The 20803-nt window shown below is 44.9% G+C and overlaps 1 protein-coding gene across 6 annotated transcripts in view; it reads left to right on the forward strand.

Moving 5' to 3' along the window:
- Positions 1-18920, forward strand: part of HEATR1 (HEAT repeat containing 1) — a 317329-nt gene extending 298409 nt beyond the window's left edge. For all 6 annotated transcript variants that reach the window (XM_029593810.1, XM_029593813.1, XM_029593812.1 and 3 more), the window contains 3 exons: positions 2257-2415; positions 12293-12401; positions 18829-18920. In XM_029593810.1, the coding sequence (XP_029449670.1) occupies positions 2257-2415; positions 12293-12401; positions 18829-18917 (357 nt within the window). In that variant the 3' untranslated portion in view covers positions 18918-18920. The remainder of the gene's footprint in view (positions 1-2256; positions 2416-12292; positions 12402-18828) is intronic.
- Positions 18921-20803: the final 1883 nt, after the last annotated feature.

Below are 20803 nucleotides of genomic sequence, written 5' to 3' on the forward strand. Positions count from 1 at the left end.
AGTGTGGGAATAGCGTCCGCATCTAGTAGGAGACTGAGAGATACTGAAGAGCTGGGGTCACTACAAGGGTATATCTAGGGTGACGTCAGCTTTGAAATCTGTCTCCGTCTTCTCATCTCCTAGCAGAGGAACACACAAGGGATGCTCACGAAAGACGTTTAGAATCCATTCTGAAGCAAGCCTGCGACACGTCAGCAATATCACTGCTGTGCCCTGGTGGCTCGCTCCTGCTTGCTCCTCTCAAGAGAGGCAGATAGCTCTGGGGCGCACGCCGGAGAGGCGATTGAACCCACCATAGCCTTCCTGACAGATGCAAACTCACACCTAGTGCGTACCTTGGCCAGAGGAGTTGCCTCAGTGGTGGTGGCCAGAAGATAGCTATGATTGTGGAACTGATCGGCGGACGCAACCTCTAAGGTGAACCTCACAAAGATGCCCTTTAAGGGATCCCTCCTATTCGGAAGTGAGTTGGAGAAGCTAGCCAGTAAATGGGGTGAATCTCCAGTATCTCAATTACCGGAAGACAGGAAAAAAAGGTCTCAGCATCCCTCCCTTGAGAGCTGCATGAGGGGTCGGGCCAGGGGGTTCCCAGCACTTCTGGCCCTACAGAAACCCGTTGTTCCAGTCACCTCAGCCCTCGGGAAGGTCTCGGTCCTTTGGAACCAGCAACCCAAAAGAGGGACAGGTTCGGGTTCAGGCTCAACCCAAGCTTCCCAATAAAGTTGGGCTGACCCGTCCATGGGAAGAGGAGATAGGGGGTCGACTTTCTCTCTTCTGCCAGCGGTGGGTCGAGATCACTTTGGGCAAATGGGTACTAGACATCATACGAGAAGGCTACGCTCTGGAATTTAGCAACATCCCTCGAGACAGGTTCATGATATCCCCTTGCCACTCCCAGCTCAAGAAGGCAGTGGAATCTACACTGATAATGCTCCTCAATCTGAGGGCTATAACTCCGGAACCTACACCCCTATTTTATTGTGCCCAAGAAAGAGGGCTTATTCTGGCCCATCCTGGATCTCAAGAGCATCAACTGTCACCTGCGAATATTACACTTCTGCATGGAAACTCTCCGCTCCGTCATAATGGCAGTGCAACCGGGAGAGTCCTTAACCTCCCTGGACCTCTCCGAAGCCTACCTTCATATTCCAGTTAATCAAGACCACCAGCATTTTCTATGCTTTGCGGTACTGGGCCGCCATTACCAGTTCTGGGCATTACCCTTTGATCTGGCAACCGCCCCCAGAACATTCTCCAAAATTATGGTGGTCATGGCAGCAGCACTGAGGAAAGAAGGGATCCTGGTGCACCCCTACTTGGACAACTGGCTGATCTGGATGAAGTATTTGGAAGAGAGCCTCCAGGTGACCAGCAGGATCAGGTCCCTCCTACAGGAACTCGGTTGGGTCATGAACATGGACAAGAGCAGCCTCAAGCCCTCCCAGTCCTTAGAGTACCTGGGGGCCCGATTCGACACCAAGCAGAACAAGGTCTTCCTCCCTCCCCTGAGGAGGAGGAAACTGATGGATCAAGTACGCCGGTTGATGACCACAATGCCAAAACATTTTTGTCTATCTGACTAGCGAACTGAATAGTGCACTGTTGTGTGCTGGCTGGCTTACAGATTACATATTCTGTCAAGGCTCATCAAGTGAGAGCCATGGAGACTTCAGAGGCTCATCTCTGGACCACTTCTGTTGAAGACATTTGCAAAGCTGTTATTTGGTTGTCTGTTCACACTCTCTCATCTCACTACTGCCTAGAATAAGCAGTTCTACATAGTCTGTTTACCCCATAAATTCTCCACTAGTAAATTGCTTCACAATGCAAGCCTCAGCTTAAGGTTCCCCCTACAATATATTTGTGTATGCTTGTTAACTGAGAAAGCAAGTTTGCTTATCTGTAAACCATAGACAGCAGCATGAATCCATAGACAGCAGCATGAATCAGCCATACTTAATTACCCACCTGCCTCTCTGGAGGGTCTACTGTCTCACTAAAGCTTAAGCTTTGGAAGAGACTGAGAGGCTCACAAGGGAGTGTGCATATGCAGGAACTCCCTCACAGGCTTAATAAAACTTTTCTGAGATCTTAGAGCTGAGTCTATGTCTGTGCCGTCAGATGATGTCAGCTGATTCAACCCTGTTTAGAAATAAGCAAACTTGCTTTCCATGGAGTGTGATAGTGTTTGACATGCTTAGAAACATTGTCTCATATCAAGGTTTCTGATTTCTGGAATATATCACCATTTTCCAGCTGGAAAACCTGCTTGGAGGAGATGAGAAGTTCCAGGAGAGGGTGACAGGGCACCTGATCCCCTGCATAGCTCAGTTTTCTGTGGCCATGGCTGACGACTCCCTTTGGAAACCACTGAATTACCAGATTCTGCTGAAGATGAGGCACGCTTCACCCAAGGTTGGAAACTCATTATTACTGTCAGTGGGATAGCAACAGTTTTGGATCCCAGTGAACCTACATCCTCTAATTGCAAGCTAGAATTCCTTAGGCAGAAAGGTTCTCCTGGAGAATGTTTCATTGCATGTTTATAATGATAGTTGCCATGACATGTTCTCTTACAAACAGTAAAATTCTCTCTTTTTTTTTTTTTTCTTCTTTTTTTTTTTTTTTTTTTTTTTACAACAGATGTCATAGTATCAAACCATGTAGCATTACAGCATAGATACTTAGTGGTTTAACCATGGTACAAGTTAACCTGAAGTTAGTGGCTGAATGTGATATAGGTTAGAAAGCAAATCTCTTATTAATGGGAGAGAGAATTCTAGTAGCTGTATTGGTCCTGGACAAAACTGTAGCCTTTGTAAGTCGTTGACACCTTGTAAAGAAATAGCAAAAAATGTGTAGTACCTGAGCTTTCAAGACTTAAGAGGCCTCTTCAGAGGGTCTGCAAAGTTTAGGCACTATACTAGATAAAATCCATCAACTAAGCGAAAAATCTCAAAACAGGCAAGGATCACTTAGTGAATTATAAAAATACACGGCAAACTAGCTTCTTAAGATATTATATACAACATTTTAAAATTATCTGTAAGCAATTGTAGAAATGTTTTTTTGAACCAGCTTGAAAAGTTTTTTGGAAAAAACATTAACAGAGGAGCAGATTTTTCTCATATTCAATAACTGTCTATACATAAGACAGTGTTAGATATCATCATCACGTTCCCTTCCGACTGACCCTGCATTTTTAAATTTTTTATATTAAATGCAATTAAAAAATGAACATTTCGGTGTTCAGCGTATGCTTTTGTTGTAAATCTGACATCAGTTAGCAAATATTTATCAATCTGATGTCTGTTATCATATATTTTACTGAATGGAGCAAATACTGCACACTCAAAACAACATAAAGAGTCACAGAACATAATGGCCTTTTTTTGGGAATTCTTGGTCCCTTCCTCAGGGGTAGCTCCTTGTTTATTCATTCATTTTGAAAGTTTGAAATGAAGTCTTCAAGCAAACAGCATTTTCCACTGAGAGCTGTGTTTGACATCTGAAGTCACTATTATATGAAGGTGATTCTCACAAATAAATGTATCTATCTATTTATTTTATTTAACATGTTTTCCCTGTACGTACCAGGATCAGTCCAGACTGTTGGGTTGTGTCTCCCTTCCAGCAGGTGGAGTCAGAGAAAAAAGTTCAAGGCACCCTATGATAATCCAGTGTGCCACCTGCGATCCTCCAGTATTTCTCTGACTCCAGCAGGTGAAGGAAGACATACCCTGCAGTCCTGATCCTCTCTACAGCTGAGTGTTTTATCTCTATTTCAGTAAAGGGATCTATTAATCCCTGCTGAACATTGACTAGATCAACCTTTTGTGAGTAAAAAAAAAATTCTATGACAGATTTCTAATCCCTGTGTCTGCAAGCCTTGTTACCCGGAGGACCTTTGTTAATTCCCGGGTAGGCGGGATTTACCGGTGAGCCGGTCCCTCCCCCCTCATTCCAGAGACGATTAATTCCTCTGATGGGAGATAGATTACAGAGGCATTCCAGGGAGGTACATTCCCTTAAAGCAGTGGCTCCATTTTGTTTGTAAAAAAAAAAAAAAAACAAAGTTAAATAAGAAAGATTAACAAGCAAGGCCTGTTCCTCTCTCATTGCCGGCACAGGGGATAATTGTTTTCAGAGTTTTCAAACCTTTGCGATTTTGTCTCTCTCTCTCTCTCTGTCATGCCGCGGGGGTCCAGGTGTTCGTCGTGTGGGGAGCCAGTAGCGCGGCTTTCCAGGGATAGCCTCTGTTTTTGGTGCCTCCCCAGGGGCAAAGGGACTTCCAATCTGCCTGTTTCAGGCAGAAAACAGTCTCTGCCGTGTGCGCGCAGCTCCGGCAGAACTCACGTGGCTCCCCTGCATCAGTCTGCCCCGTCCCCGCTTAGCGCGGGAATGGTGGCCATTTTGAATTTATCCAGCGCCGATGATGCTCAGCCTCTGGGGGGAGGGGATCTTCCCCTGCCACTTCCCCTCCTAATTTGAGTCCCAAGCGCCCGATTTTGCAAGAATCGACAGCCCTGCCTCCTGCCTTACCTTGGGGGGGGGGGTCTTAAAGCACCAGCATCCCTTTTCCTCACAATTTATTTTATTATTGCATAAAGCATATTTAGAGGCAGAGGTGGATTTCAAGGGTCAACAACCACCACCAGCTAAGGTACCTAGATCTGCAGAAGGGCCTGTACCCTGTCTAGCTCCGGTCCCGTTCCCCCCACCAACTATCTCTCAGGATCCTGCTCCTCAAGACCCTCCCACGGTGGACACAGGGGACATGGCAGCCATGAGGTCGAGGATGCCGCTCTTGTAGAAGAGAATGACCATCAAGTGCTCCGGTTATTTCGCAGAGAAGAATTGGACCCACTCATACCTTATGTTCTGGAAGAACTAAGAACATAAGAATATGCCATACTGGGTCAGACCAAGGGTCCATCAAGCCCAGCATCCTGTTTCCAACAGTGACCAATCCAGGCCATAAGAACCTGGCAAGTACCCAAAAACTAAGTCTATTCCATGTTACCGTTGCTAATGGCAGTGGCTATTCTCTAGGTGAACTTAATAGCAGGTAATGGACTTCTCCTCCAAGAACTTATCCAATCCTTTTTTAAACACAGCTATACTAACTGCACTAACCACATCCTCTGGCAACAAATTCCAGAGTTTAATTGTGCGTTGAGTGAAAAAGAACTTTCTCCGATTAGTTTTAAATGTGCCCCATGCTAACTTCATGGAGTGCCCCCTAGTCTTTCTATTATCTGAAAGAGTAAATAGGCAATTCACATCTACCCGTTCTAGACCTCTCATGATTTTGTAGACCTCTATCATATCCCCCCTCAGCCGTCTCTTCTCCACGCTGAAAAGTCCTAACCTCTTTAGTCTTTCCTCATAGGGGAGCTGTTCCATTCCCCTTATCATTTTGGTAGCCCTTCTCTATACCTTCTCCATCGCAATTATATCTTTTTTGAGATGCGGCGACCAGAATTGTACACAGTATTCAAGGTGCGGTCTCACCATGGAGCGATACAGAGGCATTATGACATTTTCCGTTTTATTCACCATTCCCTTTCTAATAATTCCCAACATTCTGTTTGCTATTCCGGTACCGCAGCCAGTGGTGGATCCTTCCCCAGGGGATCCGGTTCTTGCAGGGTTCCACCTAAGGCCTTTCCATTTCATCTGAAGCTTCAACAGCTACTTACTCGGGAATGGGATGTGCCAGAGGCCAGCCTGAAGGTTAGTAGGGCCATGAAAAAGCTCTACCCGCTCCCGCAGGATTCCTTAGAGTTGCTAAAGATCCCTCAGGTGGACTCTGCCATCTCTGCGATCGCCAAGCACACAACCATTCCGGTGATGGGAGGCACTGCTCTGAAGGACCTCCAGGATAGGAAGCTCGAGGTTCTTCTCAAATGGATTTTTGAGGTTTCAGCTCTAGGTGTTAGGGCAGCAGTGTGCAGTAGTCTCATGCAGAGGGCTACCCTTCGGTGGATGCAGCAGTTGCTCACCTCTCTGGATCTTCCCTCGGCAGAGCTGGAACAGGCGAATCGTTTGGAATCAGCAGTGGCCTATACGGCTGATGCTTTATATGATCTCCTACGTACCTCCTCTCGCACGATGGCCTCTGCAGTTTCGGCTAGAAGGCTTCTTTGGCTCTGCCACTGGGCGGCTGATGCTATGTCAAAGTCACGACTGGGCTCCTTTCCATTTAAAGGAAACTTGTTATTTGGTGAGGAGCTGGAACATCTCATCAAAGACTTGGGGGATAATAAGGTTTACAAACTTCCAGAGGACAAGCCTCGTTCTTCTCACAATTTTGGGGCGTTTAGGGGACGTGTTCGGGGTCAACGACGTTTCCGGACGGGTAGGACCCCGGCTTTTGCTCCGTGACAACAGCCTTCGCAGTCCCAGGTTTGGGCTCATTCCTTTCATGGGAGACGGCTTCTCTGTACAGGAAACTCCCAAACCTTCGCTACTTCCCAGTCTCCTCAATGAAGGTGCGCCGGCCCGTTCCTCGGTTCCAGAGATCGGAGGATGTCTCTCTCTGTTTCACGAGGAGTGGGTCAAAATCACTTCGGATCAGTGGGTTCTAAATATCCTAGAACACGGTTACGCTTTGGATTTTGCTCGCCCGTTGCGGGACCTTTTCTTGGTGTCCCCTTGTGGGTCCCATCTAAAGCAACAGTTGATACTCCAGACTTTGAACCGGTTGAAGGACCTAGGGGCGATTGTTCAGGTCCCAGTGTCCGAGTATCGGACAGGTCAATACTCCATCTACTTCGTGGTTCCCAAGAAGGAAGGGTCCTTCCGTCCGATACTAGACTTAAAGATGGTTAACAGGACGCTTCGGGTTCCTCGTTTTCGCATGGAGACATTGAGGTCAGTCATTGCAGCCGTCCACAAAGGCGAATTTTTGGCCTCTTTGGACCTGACCGAAGCTTATCTACATACAGGAATCCAGGAGAGTCACCAGAGATTTCTCCGGTTCATGGTCTTGGGTGAACATTATCAGTTTCGAGTTCTCCCATTTGGTCTAGCGACGGCTCCTCAAGTGTTTACCATGGTGGTGGTGGCAGCAGCCCTCAGACTAGAAGAGATTCTGGTTCATCCCTATTTGGACGATTGGCTCATCCGGGCAAAGTCGGAAACTCTATGCAAAGTGATGGTTCAGGCAGTTTTACATAGTCTTCATGCCCTCGGTTGGGTAGTCAACTTCGACAAGAGTCATTTGGTGCCGTCCCAGGGCTTGCAGTTCCTGGGCGCACGTTTCAACACGGCTGTGGGCAAAGTTTTTCTCCCACAGGACAAGATGCTCAAGTTGATGTCTCAAGTGTGCCGCCTTATGGATCTCCCATTACCCACGGTGTGGGACTATTTGCAAGTTCTTGGTTCTATGGCATCTACTCTAGAGGTGGTCCCCTGGACCTTTGCACATCTGCGACCTTTACAGAGAGCGTTGCTTTCCCATTGGGACCCTGAGTCCGAGGAGTTCCATCTGCCTCTGCCCCTCATGGAGCCAGCCCGGTCCAGTCTCGAATGGTGGTTAGTCCCCGATCACTTACAGAAGGGAATGGACCTTGAAAATCCAGTCTTTTCGGCTCGGGAGCAGTCTGCCAGTCACAATCGGCTCAGGGACAGTGGACACCACAGCAGTCCAAGTGGTCCATCAATCACTTGGAGACAAGGGCAGTTCATCTGGCGTTATGCAGTTTTCTCCCACTGGTTCATCATCGGTCAGTAAGAGTTCTCTCCGACAATGCGACGACGGTGTACATCAACAGGCAAGGCAGTACGAAGAGTCGTCCGGTCGCCACAGAGGCAGACAAGTTGATGGTCTGGGCAGAAAGTCATCTGCTTCGTTTAGCGGCATCTCACATAGCCGGAGTGGACAACATTCAAGCAGACTTTCTCAGTCGCCAGCAGCTCGACCCCGGAGAGTGGGAGCTGTCCAGGGAGGCAATGAGACTCCTCACTCGTCGGTGGGGGACGCCCCGGCTAGACCTGATAACCACACGTATAAATGCAAAGGCGGTTTGTTTTTTCAGTCGACGGAGGGAGCACGGGGTGGAAGGGGTAGATGCCCTGGTCCTCCTCTATGTGTTTGCTCTGTGGCCTCTAGTGGGAAAAGTCTTGCGATGGATAGAGTCCCACAGGGATCCCGTGATTCTCGTGGCTCCGGAGTGGCCACGGAGACTGTGGTTTGCAGACCTCATCAACCTAGCGGTCGACGGCCCCTTACATCTCGGCCATCTTCCCAACCTGCTTCGATAGGGTCCAGTATTTTTCGATCTGGCGGCTCGCTTTTGTCTAGCGGCTTGGCTTATGAGAGGCGACAGCTGAGAAAGAAGGGTTACCCGGAGGCGGTTATTACCACTCTACTCAGCTCGAGAAAAACCTCTACCTCTCTTACTTATGTTCGAGTATGGAAAGTCTTCGATACTTGGTGTAGCGGATTGAACGTGTCTCAGTGCCGAGCCACTGTAGTTAACATTTTGGCATTCTTGCAGGAAGGTTTAAAGAAGGGACTCGCTTCCAGTTCACTCCACATTCAGGTAGCTGGGCTGTTTGCGTGGTACGGTTGATGTTACGTCTCTTGCAGCACATCCAGATGTGGCTCGTTTTTTGAAGGGGGCCAAACATTTGAATCCACCAATTCGAGCAATCCATCGTGGAGTTTGAATTTGGTTCTTCGTGGTCTCTGTGACCCTCCTTTTGAACCTCTTAAGTGTGCCACCTTGAAGGATTTAACCCTCAAGACGGTATTCCTCGTGACGATCTGTTCCGCTAGGCGTATATCGGAAATTCAGGCCTTGTCCTGCCGTGAACCATTCTTGCGCATCTCGGATTCAGGGATTTCGCTGCGGACAGTTCCCTCATTTCTGCCAAAGGTGGTTTCCGCGTTTCATGTCAACCAGTCAATAGAGCTGCAGGCGTTTCCGGATTTAGATCGGTCTTCTCCTCAGACTAGGCACTTACGGAGGCTTGATGTACACCGGGTGCTCCTGCAATACTTGGAGGTGACTAATGCCTTTCATCTCTCAGACCACCTTTTTTGTCTTATGGAGCGGTCCTAAGAAGGGCTGTAAGGCTTCTAAGGCTACCATTGCGCGATGATTGAAGGAAATCATCGCTTCGGCATACGTTTGTCATAGCAGACCAGTTCCTGATAGTCTGAAGGCTCATTCGCTTTGCTCTCAGGTGGCTTCATGGGCTGAGAGCCAATGTGTTTTGCCGCAGGAGATTTGCAGAGCGGCAACTTGGAAATCTTTGCACACTTTTGCTAAGCATTATCGTTTGGATGTTAGGGCTCCGAACGTAGAATCCTTCGGCAGCAGTGTGCTGCGGGTGGGACTCTCCGGATCCCACCCCATTTAGGGCAGCTTGGGTACATCCCAGCAGTCTGGACTGATCCTGGTACGTACAGGGAAAGGAAAATTGGTTCTTACCTGCTAATTTCCATTCCTGTAGTACCAAGGATCAGTCCAGACGCCCGCCCAGATACTCGTTCCGGAGAGTCCGCTTATTGGCTGCTTGTATTTCTTTCTTTGCAAGGTTTAGGAGACTCTGAAGATATCCTTTTTTTTTTTCTCTCCGTGATACTTTTTCCTGTATATAGTTTTATTAATCTTGATCTAGTCATTGATTGCCCTACTTCCATTCCATAATTTCTGCTTTGTTATTCAATATACTGGAGGATCGCAGGTGGCACACTGGGTTAGTTCTTTCATTCCCCCAGCCAGCTGAGGCTGAGATTGTTACAGATGCAGCATTTGCATCCCCTTTGGGGGGAGCAAGACGTTATTGCACAGTGGCAACACCTAATTGTCCCGAGGTAGGGCCTACAATTGAATGATGGATGTCCAGGAAAGGTGATAGATGCAATAAAAGTAGCATAATTTAAGAAGACGTGGGATAAGGGCTAGCCTGTTGGCTCGAAGGTAGTGCTGTAAACTACCATATGGAGGACCTGGGTTTAATTTCTGGGTCAGCTCTTTCATTTCCCTGGCCAGCCAGAACTGAGAATGCTGCAGAAGCAGCGTTTGCAGACCCTAGAGGGAGCAAGACATCATTGCAGAATCATGACACCTAGGGTCCAGATGTAGGGCCAATAGTTGCAGGGTTCGAAAAGGAGCTCTTATATTTAGCCTCTAGCTGACAACTGTCACTGTAGTGACTGAATTGGAAGAAGGATACAAAATTAAACCGTTATGATGGCGTTATTTTGACAATTTCGAATGACAATATATAAAACTCGTTAATAAATAAATAAAATAGAATTTTAAAAAACTCTGGATAGTTGCAAATGAAGACAAGACATCAAAGCGTAATGGAAGCCATCTCCAACTGAGATGAAAGCTTGAAAGAGGAGGAGGAAATTGCCAAGCTAAATGAAAAGGCATGGGATAACTATAGAGGGAAAACCAGAGACCAAGTGGAGTCTGTGGCTTTGCCTCAGGAAGTAAATGAGGCGGAACAGATGGGTCTTACACCCGTATTTGCCATTGTAGTCTGATATGCATAACATGATGTACATAGCAGAGAGGTTTTATGGCACTTCTTGGGCAATTGAGGGTCTACAAAGATGCAATACTTTTTCTGCATCATTAACAGCTGATCAGACATCTTTGTTTGTGGGCTTTAAATGTATTCAGAACTAGCAGTATAAGTTCTCTAGCCACCTGCTTACAAAGCTGTAGTTGAGGAGGTGTTCAGAATGCATTGTACTTAGGATAAAATTTCGTCATGGTTATGCAGAATTGATTCTGGAGGGTACATGTGCAATATTGGACTAAGTGAAAACACGGGGGCAAAATATTCCAGTTAGGAAAAATTCATAAATCCCTGATTAACACCGGGTGCGAGAATCACACGCTGAACCCAGTCTTTTGCATTTGTTTGAATCGGCACTAGTCTGTCTGAACTTTGTATCTTTCTCCTACCATTCTCTGCAGCTTTGAGTGGTTGGTTAGTTTTTAACCCTTATGATAGCATAATGATTTTTAGAAGAAAATATTTTAGTCTTGGCTTACTAAAGATTTATACTTTCATCCTGAACCTGTTGGAGAAATCTTTTGCGTAAATTAAGTCATGTGCAGAGTCATTGAATTGGAATCAGACGCAGGTGGCCCTATTTAATATAGATTTGGGTCAAGTACTTCCTCCCCCTGTCCCCTTTGACATATGGAGGTGTGAGGTAATTGGTAAAGATTCCCCTGTTGTGGGCCAGGGAAAGCAGTTTTTAAGAATGTATTATTTCTTTTAGTGTTTTACGCTTTAGATATATTTCTTTTGCCTGCTTGTTTTTGGGGTTGTTTTTTTTTCAAGAGATGTGCTTGATGCTTATGGGGTTTTTTTTGTTTGGGGTTTTTTTAATCTTTATAAATTATAATTAGGTCTTTTGCATTTCCTGTAAGTGTTGAAATCTGCTTAATCCATAAGTGGGAAGAAGTTGGTTTCATGCTCATAATGGCAGACCCTTAACACCCAAGTCCTGAGGTTCCCTCTTGAATAGACTTCAAAGGGAAACCTGACCTAACACCAGGATCATTGGTTAAAACAAAACTTTCATGATTTTTGTCAAAGCAGAGCTGTAGGACGATATGAAAAATTGATTTTCCCAATCTCTCCTCTGACTCCTTTTGTCTAAGATCAAGTATAGAATTGAACATGGGGGTTGAGCCATGAGCCGAGGACAATCCCTTCTTAGCCTTTTGGCTGAAATTGAAAAGATGTAGAATTTGGGAGGGAAGGTGGGGTCAGTACTCTGCGCCCTGGCCTATTTTGGAACATAATGATGATGTAACAGACCTGGTAATTCGGTATGTATTCTTAGATTCAACGGTTTGCCTTTCCCAAGAGGTCTAAGACGGATACAAAATATAAAACACATACAATACCTAATGTATATAAAAACTGACATGACAATACTTAAATATATAAAACCCATCAACATAATGTACTTTCAATAAATAAAATTAACAAAGCAGGAAGATTAAACTTCCTTTAAAAAAATAAAATAAAATAAAAGTGTAAAATGGGACAATATGATCAACACAGAGTAGAGTACATGTCATTGACATGCTTTTGTCCTTGTTTAGAATCTACTAGATATGGAACAGTTTGCAAGAATTAATTATTTTAAATTTGTCTTTAGGAGTTGCTCTTATGTCTAACAAGATATAAACTTAAAAAAAAATAATAGTGTGTCTGCAAGAAGTGTTTTTACTACCGCTGTAGTTTGTCTATTTTTAAACCATAGATTCTAACATAATTTTTTTTTTAATTCATTCGTTAGGTTCGTTTTGCTGCTTTAATTGCTTTAACCGAACTGGCAGGGAAACTGAGGGAGAACTACATGATCCTGCTACCAGAATCCATTCCTTTCCTGGCAGAGCTCATGGAAGGTAAAAACAGATACTTGTTCTCACGAGCCCTACATTGTATGGTCAGTTTGAACCAAAGTATGTAGCATTTATTCCTCTTGAAGGCTGGATTTACTGGGCACAATGTCCAATGCTGACAGTGAGCAAGTTCAGAATTGTTTGCCCACTACAATGAGACTTTAGAAGTAAAGGGGCTACTGAGAGCCCATCAGAACATATATACAGAACTTTTCTTGGCATAATATTCTGAGTCACCTTATAAGTGCTTTAAAAAGCATCAGTACATTCCTGTTCATGTCAGACAAGAGGGGTTTTGCATCCCTACCAGCAGATGGAAGCAGAGAACAAAATCTTTCCTGATGCTGCTACATAACCTAGAGTGCAACCTGAAGTCCCTTAGTATTTCTCTATCTCCAGCAGATGGTAATGGAGCAAATCCTACAGTCTGGAGAATTAAAAAAAAAGAAAATATAGGATTGTGCTCATTGAGGTGTTAGGCAACTTTGTTGGCCATCCCTTAGGTGGAGCAGGGCGAGCAGGGAGTTGGTATCCCTCATTTAGCTCAGCCTGAAGTCATCCAGGGGACTGAAAGCCAGTGGTTCTGGCTCCCTCCTTCACCTTGGACTGCTCTCACTGGACTTCTGGAGTCTAAATCAGCATCGGGAAAGATTTCCCTTTTCTTTTTTCTGGGGGTATTTTCACAAGCCTGTCTTCTTAAAAAAAAAAAAAAAAAAGGTAGTGCGGGTAAGATGATGACTATGAGATAGCCATGAGAGGAGAAGGAGAACGAATGGTCATGGCCCACTGGAAGCCTAGGTTGAGGGGGAGGAGCTTCAGTGTGGACTGTTGGCAGGCAGCTTCCCATCGAGTGTGAGGCATGTCTGGCTTAGTCGAGCGCGAAGTGCGCGTTTAATGGCGGCGTCCACAGGCCACGGCAAGTGCTGCAAGGCCAGTGGGGAGAAAAGAAAGCACCTAAATTTGAGCGCATGTTCCGGCGGGTTTGCGCATTATTTATTTATTTATTTGACGGTTTTTGTATACCGACATTCGTTAATAACTTCACATTGGTTTCCATGAAATAAAAATGCAGCATAAAGGCTTTACAATAAAACAGAATAAAGGCTTTACAATAAAACAGATTTAGAACTGGGGGGGAGATAATATGTAAAAGAAACTAGGGAGAGGGGGGATAAAGGGGAGGGGGAGGAATGGGAGCTAAGAACGGAGGGAGAAGGAGGTTTAAATGACTATGCTGAACATACATGGGGGGAGACAAGGGCTATGTACAATACATGGGGGGAGACAAGGGCTATGTACAATATTTGTGGGACACAGCAAGAGCTGCAGAGAGCAGTGTACATGTCTAAAGTGCCTCAGGAGGAGAAGCTTGGGGGCAGACATTTAGGCAGCGCAGCATAAAACTGTTATCCTATCCGCTGTGGAAGGCGATAGAGCTCGACTGAGAAACGCAGGAATGGCAGCCATTTTTTGTCACCGCAAGGCAATCAAAAGGCAGAATAGTGGAAATGGAAAGATTCTCCACCCCCTTTATCGCCAGTTGAGTATGATTTCCCTGCGGACCCAGAGAGGCAGTGATAAGGCTGGGGAGCCCATGAGGGAAGATTCCAGCAGATCGGCAGGAAGTTCCTCGGACTTTATCCTCTTAAGGCATAAAGTTTATTTAGCCAGAAAGGGGAAAAAAAGGCAAGCGCGCTCCTCCACTGGGGCTCCAGTGACAGGCTAATGTGAGCAAGCGAGAGACACAGGGAAGGTCAAGTGCTCGTTTCCATTTGCTAGACCTTCAAGTTCATTGGAGCGATGACACTGATGACGTGGATCTCTGTGAGGAGTTTGGGAGTCCAGATATACTGGCCCTGGAGGGAGCACTTTGGAGGCGACCAAGGTTAAGGTGATCAGGTTGTTCAGAAAGGATGAGTGTGGCCTTTGATCCCACATGTGCTGGAACAGTTGGGAGTTGAAATTTCTCAGCTGGGGTTCAACCATGAAGCTAGGGAAGGCCTGCAGGGACCATCCAAAGGCTTTCCATTTAATATAACAGTAAAGAAATTGGTTCTCTGGGAGTGGGATACTCCACAAGCCGGACTGAAGGTGGGGAGAACTATGGCTAAGCTCTATCACCTGCTGAAGGCTGATACTTCGGCCTCTGCAGTTAAAAAGAAAACCACCTGGGCAGAGCATTTGGCCATGCTGGAGGTGGCTCAGGATTGAAAGTTGGAGATCCATGTCAAAAGGATTTTCGAGTTTTGACCTTGGGGAAGCAGGTCTGGCTGCGGAGGGTCAGGAGCTTGCAGGCAAAAGGACAGGTTTCCTCAGCCTCCACTAAACAAATGGCATGCTTGGAGGCAGCCATGGCTTATATGGTGTACGCATCCTATGATCTGTTTTGGATGTCAGCTGGAATTATGGTATTGGTGGTATCGGCTAAACATTTTTCTCTGGCTATGCAATTGGTCAATGGATATCTGGTCCAAGTCCCATATCACAGATCTCCTCTTTAAGGGGAGATTAGTGTGCGGCTATGTGCTAGAATCACTCCTAAGCTTTGTGGGGAGGTCCAAAGGGTTAAAGTTGCCTGAAGATTAGCCGAAGAGAGCATATTGCTCCAGCACAGGGGATTTCTCATCTCAGAAGCAAGTATCAAGGGGCAGCAGTCTTTTTGGGGTCTGCGTAATTCCACCCAGGATAGCTCCAGTTAACGAGCCGGACACAGCAAGGCCTCACAATGAAGTGAGGCTGATCCACTCTTTTAAAACAAAATAAAAAATAAATAAAAAGGGAAGTTGTTACGAGGAATAGAGCAAGGTCTTTGGAACAATGGATGTGATAAGAGGCAGCTTCACCTTAGGTTTTGCTCGTCCGGTCCAAGAAGTCTCAGGAGTTCCCCTTGCATGTCTCGAGCAAAGAGAGATGTCATGCGCATCATGTTAGAAGCATTACAGCGGTTGGAGACGAGAATGCCTGTGCCTCCAGAGGATTGGGGGAAAGGTTGATATTCAATCTATTTTGGAGTGTCAAAGAAAGAAAACACTATCCAGCACACTTTGGATCTGAAGATGATTAATGAAGCTGAATATCTCGTTTTTGCATGGAAACATTAAAATCAATAAAAGAAGTGGTTCACGAAGGGAAGTTTCTGGCATATATTCATCAGGCCAGGATATCAGAAGCTTCTGTGGTTGTGGCATTTTTTAGTTCCAGGGGTTCCTCCATTCCAGTTGGCGACTACTTCTCAAACCGCAGCACTGCAAAGAGAAAGGTTCTTGGTACAGCTCCTCAAGGCAAAGTCAGAAGGCATCAGTCTTTGCAGCAGGTGATGCAGACGTTGTTGTCTTTAGTCTGGGTGATGAACCTAGCATAGAGCAGCCTTATGCCCTTCCAATTCCTGGAGTATCTAGGAGCAAGGTTCAATACCAGGTTGGGAAGAGTGTTCCTCGTGGCAGAGAGGGTGATGAAATTACAGGCTCAGCTCCATCGTCTATTGTGGCTTTGGTATCCAAAGTGTGGGGTTATTTACAAGTCTTGGGCACTATGGCTTTGTACTAGATTTAGTTCCATGGGCAGTCATACATATATGGTTTCTCCTGAAGGTTGCTTTGTCTTGCTGGAATTCACCCTCTGGCAATCCCTTGAAGTGGTGACAGGAGCTGAAATTCCTCAGAGTCCTTGCCTTTATGCTGGCTTTCTTGGGCCAATTTACAGCGAGAAGGGGTGTTGGGGATCCCGGATTGGGTAGTGGTAACAGACTCCAGCCTGACTGGTCGGTGGTCATCCATTCAAGAATTATGGTCTTTCAATTATGTGGTTTGAGTTTCATCGGATAATGCAGCAACACATGTTTGCTTGAGCAGAAATGCACTTGGCAGTACTGGCAGCATCCCATGTAATCGAGGTGGACAATGTGCAAGCAGACCATCTCAGCCGGCAGCAGTTAGACTCGAGAAAATGAGAATTATTACCAGAAGTAATGGAGCTAATTCAGGCTAGATGGGGAGTTCCTTGGGGATCTCATGGCGACAAGAAGAAATGTCAAGGCGAGCATTCAAGAAGGTAGCTTGGAAGGCATATACATGTTGGTTCTTCTGTTGCAGGTGTGAGTTCAGTTATATTCTAATGCTGCTGGAGTGGCCACATCAACAGTCTGGGTAAATATTGCAGTCAACAGTCCTCTGAGGTTAGGTCATCTTCAATGGCTGCTCTGACAGGTTCCAATCTTTTCAGATCGCTTTTGTCTCGTGACTTGGCCTTTGATAGGAGATGGTTGCGATTGAAGGAGTACTCAGAAGCAGTCATTGCTGCCTTACTTCAGGCCAGATGACCATTGACTGCCTTGGCTTATGTCGGGGTATGGAAGGTGTGTAAAGTATGGTGTGTTGAAGAAGGACTTGACCCGATGCAGGTGTTGGTCCTCAAAATTGAGCCTTTCTGTGGAAAGGACTTGTGAGAGGGTTGGTGCATAACTCTCTTCATATTCTGGTGGCAATCAGACTGTTTTTGTCAGGGTAAGGTGCTTGGAGTTTCTTTGGCCGATGTGGTTTTCTGATGGGCATTAAGCATTTATGATGACCTTTTAGGAGGGTATACCCTCTTAGACCCCCAATTTGGTGCTTCAGGCTCTGTAGTTCACCTTTTGAACCATTAAGGGGGATATTCCTGAAGGATCTTTCTCCGAATGTGGTGTTTTCTAGTGGCTATTTGTTCGGCTAGGCAAATTTCAGAACTTCAGGTTTTGTTGTGTAGGGAACCATTTCTTCAAATTTCAGAGAATGGGGTTTCCTGGAAGACTGTTTCATCATTTTAGTTGAAGGTCGTTTTTCGTCATTCTGAGTCATCCTTTGAACTTCCTACATTCTGGCATCTGGATGTGGCTGACCCTAAGACCTGCATTTGTTATATGGCCATCGGTGTTTACTTCGGTGTCTGAAGTTTTCCAATGGATTTTGAAAGTCTCATCACCTTTTTGTGCTCGTCAGTGGAACAAAAAAGGGGTGCAAGGCTTCAAAAGTTACAGTTGCACGGTGGCTGAAAGAGGTCATAGTTTTCGGTTAATATTTCAAAGGGAAGGGCACTTCCTGAATGAGCCAGAATGCAGGCAGTTTTTTTGGGGTGGAGTGTCAGTTGGTTTCTCCACAGGAAATCTGCCATGTGACAACTTTGTTGTCGCTTCACACTTTCCCCAGGTATTACCAAATAGATGCTTGGGTACCAGATGGAGAGCGTATGTTGCGAATTGGTCTTTCAGGTTCCTGTCCAGCTTAGGGGAGCTTTGTTACATCCCACTGGTTTGGACTGATCTGGAGTATGAATAGGAAAAGAAAATTGGTTCTTTCTTGCTAATTTATTTCCTGGAATATCACACATTAGTGCAGAGCACCACCCTATTGATGAAAGACTGATATCTCTGCTATAGGTGTGTGTATCATAGAGAAGTTTCAGGGGTTTCGATCCCTGCTGTGGACATAAGGGCTCTTGTTGAAGGGCTCAACCTTTATTCCCCTGCTCACATAGAGAAGGAAGTTAAGTTAGCTTTTGGATTTGTCTACATCTTGGCTTGGGTACAGGTCAATACCGAGGGACTGCAGGTGGCACTCTAGCTTATGTAGCAGTGTCAGAAAGGATTTTGTTCTCTGCCTCCATCTGCTTGTAGGGATGCAAAACCCCACTTGTCTGGACTGATCTATGGTATTCCAGAAACAAAGGCAAGAACCAATTTTCCTTTAGATTATAATTCTGTAATTTGAAGAGGTGACAGTACCAGCAGAGAGAAAGAGACCATGAGACCTATACTTACTAACACATGGAAATGGGCTTGAATACTAAACAGACTCTTAGGTAGGGTCTTGGAAGCAGACTCAGAGTTCCTTTGCTTCAAGACTGAAGTATGAGAATATCATCAGCTTTTGGGTCAGATGGATCGGAGCTATGTGATCTATACCAATCCTGAAGCAACCTGTAGTAGATATCCTAGATTTGTAGACTGCTCTCTTGGTTATTTTAGGGTCATGTTTGTTTCAAGATATAATGATCAGTTGTACTACAGATATGTTCTTGCTTCTCTGCTCTTAGTTATTCATGTGTGTATGAACTCTTTCATAAGGATGAAAGATAGCAAAGGCCTGTTGAAGATTAGCCAGGAAAAGATGACTAGGGTAGACAAATATCCAAACCAGGTTTCTTTAGCTTTGTCATTGCCTGATCCTCACACTTAAATAATATTGTTAAAAAAATTTTTTGGGGGGGGGTAGCAGTACTGAGATGCTAATACAGTTTAGTCTTATTTATATTGATGTATTTTATTTATTAATGTAGACATTTTATTGAATTCTGTAAATTGGCTGGAGATTAAAAAACTGGCTGTAGGTTGTGTACTTTGCCTAAGGAAGTTTCTGTGCATGCAGATAGATGTTAATTTCTTCTGGTTTTGTTGCAGATGAATGTGAAGAAGTGGAGCACCAATGTCAGAAGAGCATTCAGCAGCTGGAAGTTATATTAGGAGAGTCACTTCAGAGCTATTTCTGAGAAGAAAATAATTAAATATTTGCTTATATTTAAGCAGAACAGAATACCCAGGTTTTGGCCACAATTTGGACTGTTCATTTCTATAATAGGAATGGTGCTAGGAACTATTCAAGTTATACTGTGAGTTATATGAAATAACCAAGTTCTCACTCTTTTTATACATTGTACTTTCCCGTGTTCAAACCAACAGGCGCAAGTCGCAGATGGCAGAGGAGGAGGACATGGCCTGAGGAGTTGCCATTCTCCTCCTCCTGGCGCCTGATCAATGTGGGAGTGGGAATAGACTGGGGGCTACAGGAGGGAGTTACAAATGTGCTACCAAGACAGTATCTTCAACCTGTGGCTCTGGTCTCCTGAGGTAAATTCCACGGGGACAAACAAACTTGTTTTGGAAGGGATGGATTGTGCAGCCTTTCCCATAGCTGCAGAATTGCAGGAGACCAGCTTCCACTTGAAGGCAGTCATAGACACAGCCACCAATTTCAGTTAGAACTGTTTGTATTCATAGATACCATTGTGTAACAGAAAAATAAGTGAGGATAAAGTTGTGTGTAATACATTTATATATGTGTATTTAAAACGTTATCCTCTTCTGTTTTTCTCTAATAACACATACACACTTGGTAAGTATAGAATTTCATGGCGCACTTGGATGTGCTCTTGATTCTATCGTGTTTTATCATGGATTTTTCATGTACTACCAATGACCTGCACTTCTATGGCATTATCAGAATTGTAGGAAATCTCTCTGTGGAGCAGAAAGATAAATATTTTATTAATTGCAGTATTCAATTTGTAATCAATTTCTGACTGGACGTTTCTTCATTGAAAGGGATGGAATTTGGCTGATGGTTTTATCCAGCTGTGAGGAGGGGAAGTCTAGATTTTATTAAGGGACCTTTAACAGGAACCGGCCATAAAACTGTGGTGTGTTGTTCATTTTAAAGTTTGTCTTGTATTTGTAACCTTTGAGGCCTACTTTATCTTTATTCCCTGTTAATAATGAAGCTTGGATATCAGTAAAATGGTTGTTTTTAAAGTCTGTGTATGTGTCATGTTTGCTGATTAGATTATGATTGGGTTGGTTGGTATATTTTGCAAGAGTATATGCTGAATCTATGAACAGGCAAGCGAGTACTTACTATTAAGAGGTAATATGTATTATAGAAAATGTGCACCATACAATGTAAATAATTGCAGAATTGAATCTAGGATGTCATTCTTTGAAGAGCAGCAGCTGTAGTTATTGAATTGGGCTTCTGTCATATAATGCCTTAGTGCTTCTCCCAACACCCTCTCAGGATGAACCCTGTGGACATTCAGAGAGTCCTGTGAAGCACTCCCCCCCCCCCCCCCCCCCCCCCCCGTATTAGCAATCTCCTGCCAACCAACCAGATGTTGGCTCACTTTGGGGCCCATATCTAGCTTGCAAGCTATCCCTCGATAGTTTCTAGGGACATTGAGATCCCACACAATATAAGGGTCACACAGTTACTAGAAATGCACCTACCGCTAGGATGATCAATCAGTCACAGGACAGAGCTAACAAACTAACATTTATTATTACATAGTAAGAATAATGAATAGAAAAAAGAGGAAAATTGGTTCTTATCAGGTAATTTTTGTTCCTGTTGTACCACAGATCAGTCCAGACAAGTGGGTTTTGCATCCCTACCAGTAGATGGAGGCAACGAAATAAAAGTTTTTCAGGCACTGCTACTTAACCACCTGAAGTCCTTCACTATTGACCTGTACACTGCCAATGTAGAGCCAACAAAAATCTCAATCTCCCTCCTAGGGCAAACATGTAAAGATAGGTTGGAGCCCCCTGAACTGGAGCCCTCACATCCAAGGCCACAGAAAGCTAATTTTGTATGAATCCTAGA

This window comes from Rhinatrema bivittatum, chromosome 3 (assembly GCF_901001135.1).
Source record: "Rhinatrema bivittatum chromosome 3, aRhiBiv1.1, whole genome shotgun sequence".
In the NCBI taxonomy this organism is placed as follows: domain Eukaryota; kingdom Metazoa; phylum Chordata; class Amphibia; order Gymnophiona; family Rhinatrematidae; genus Rhinatrema; species Rhinatrema bivittatum.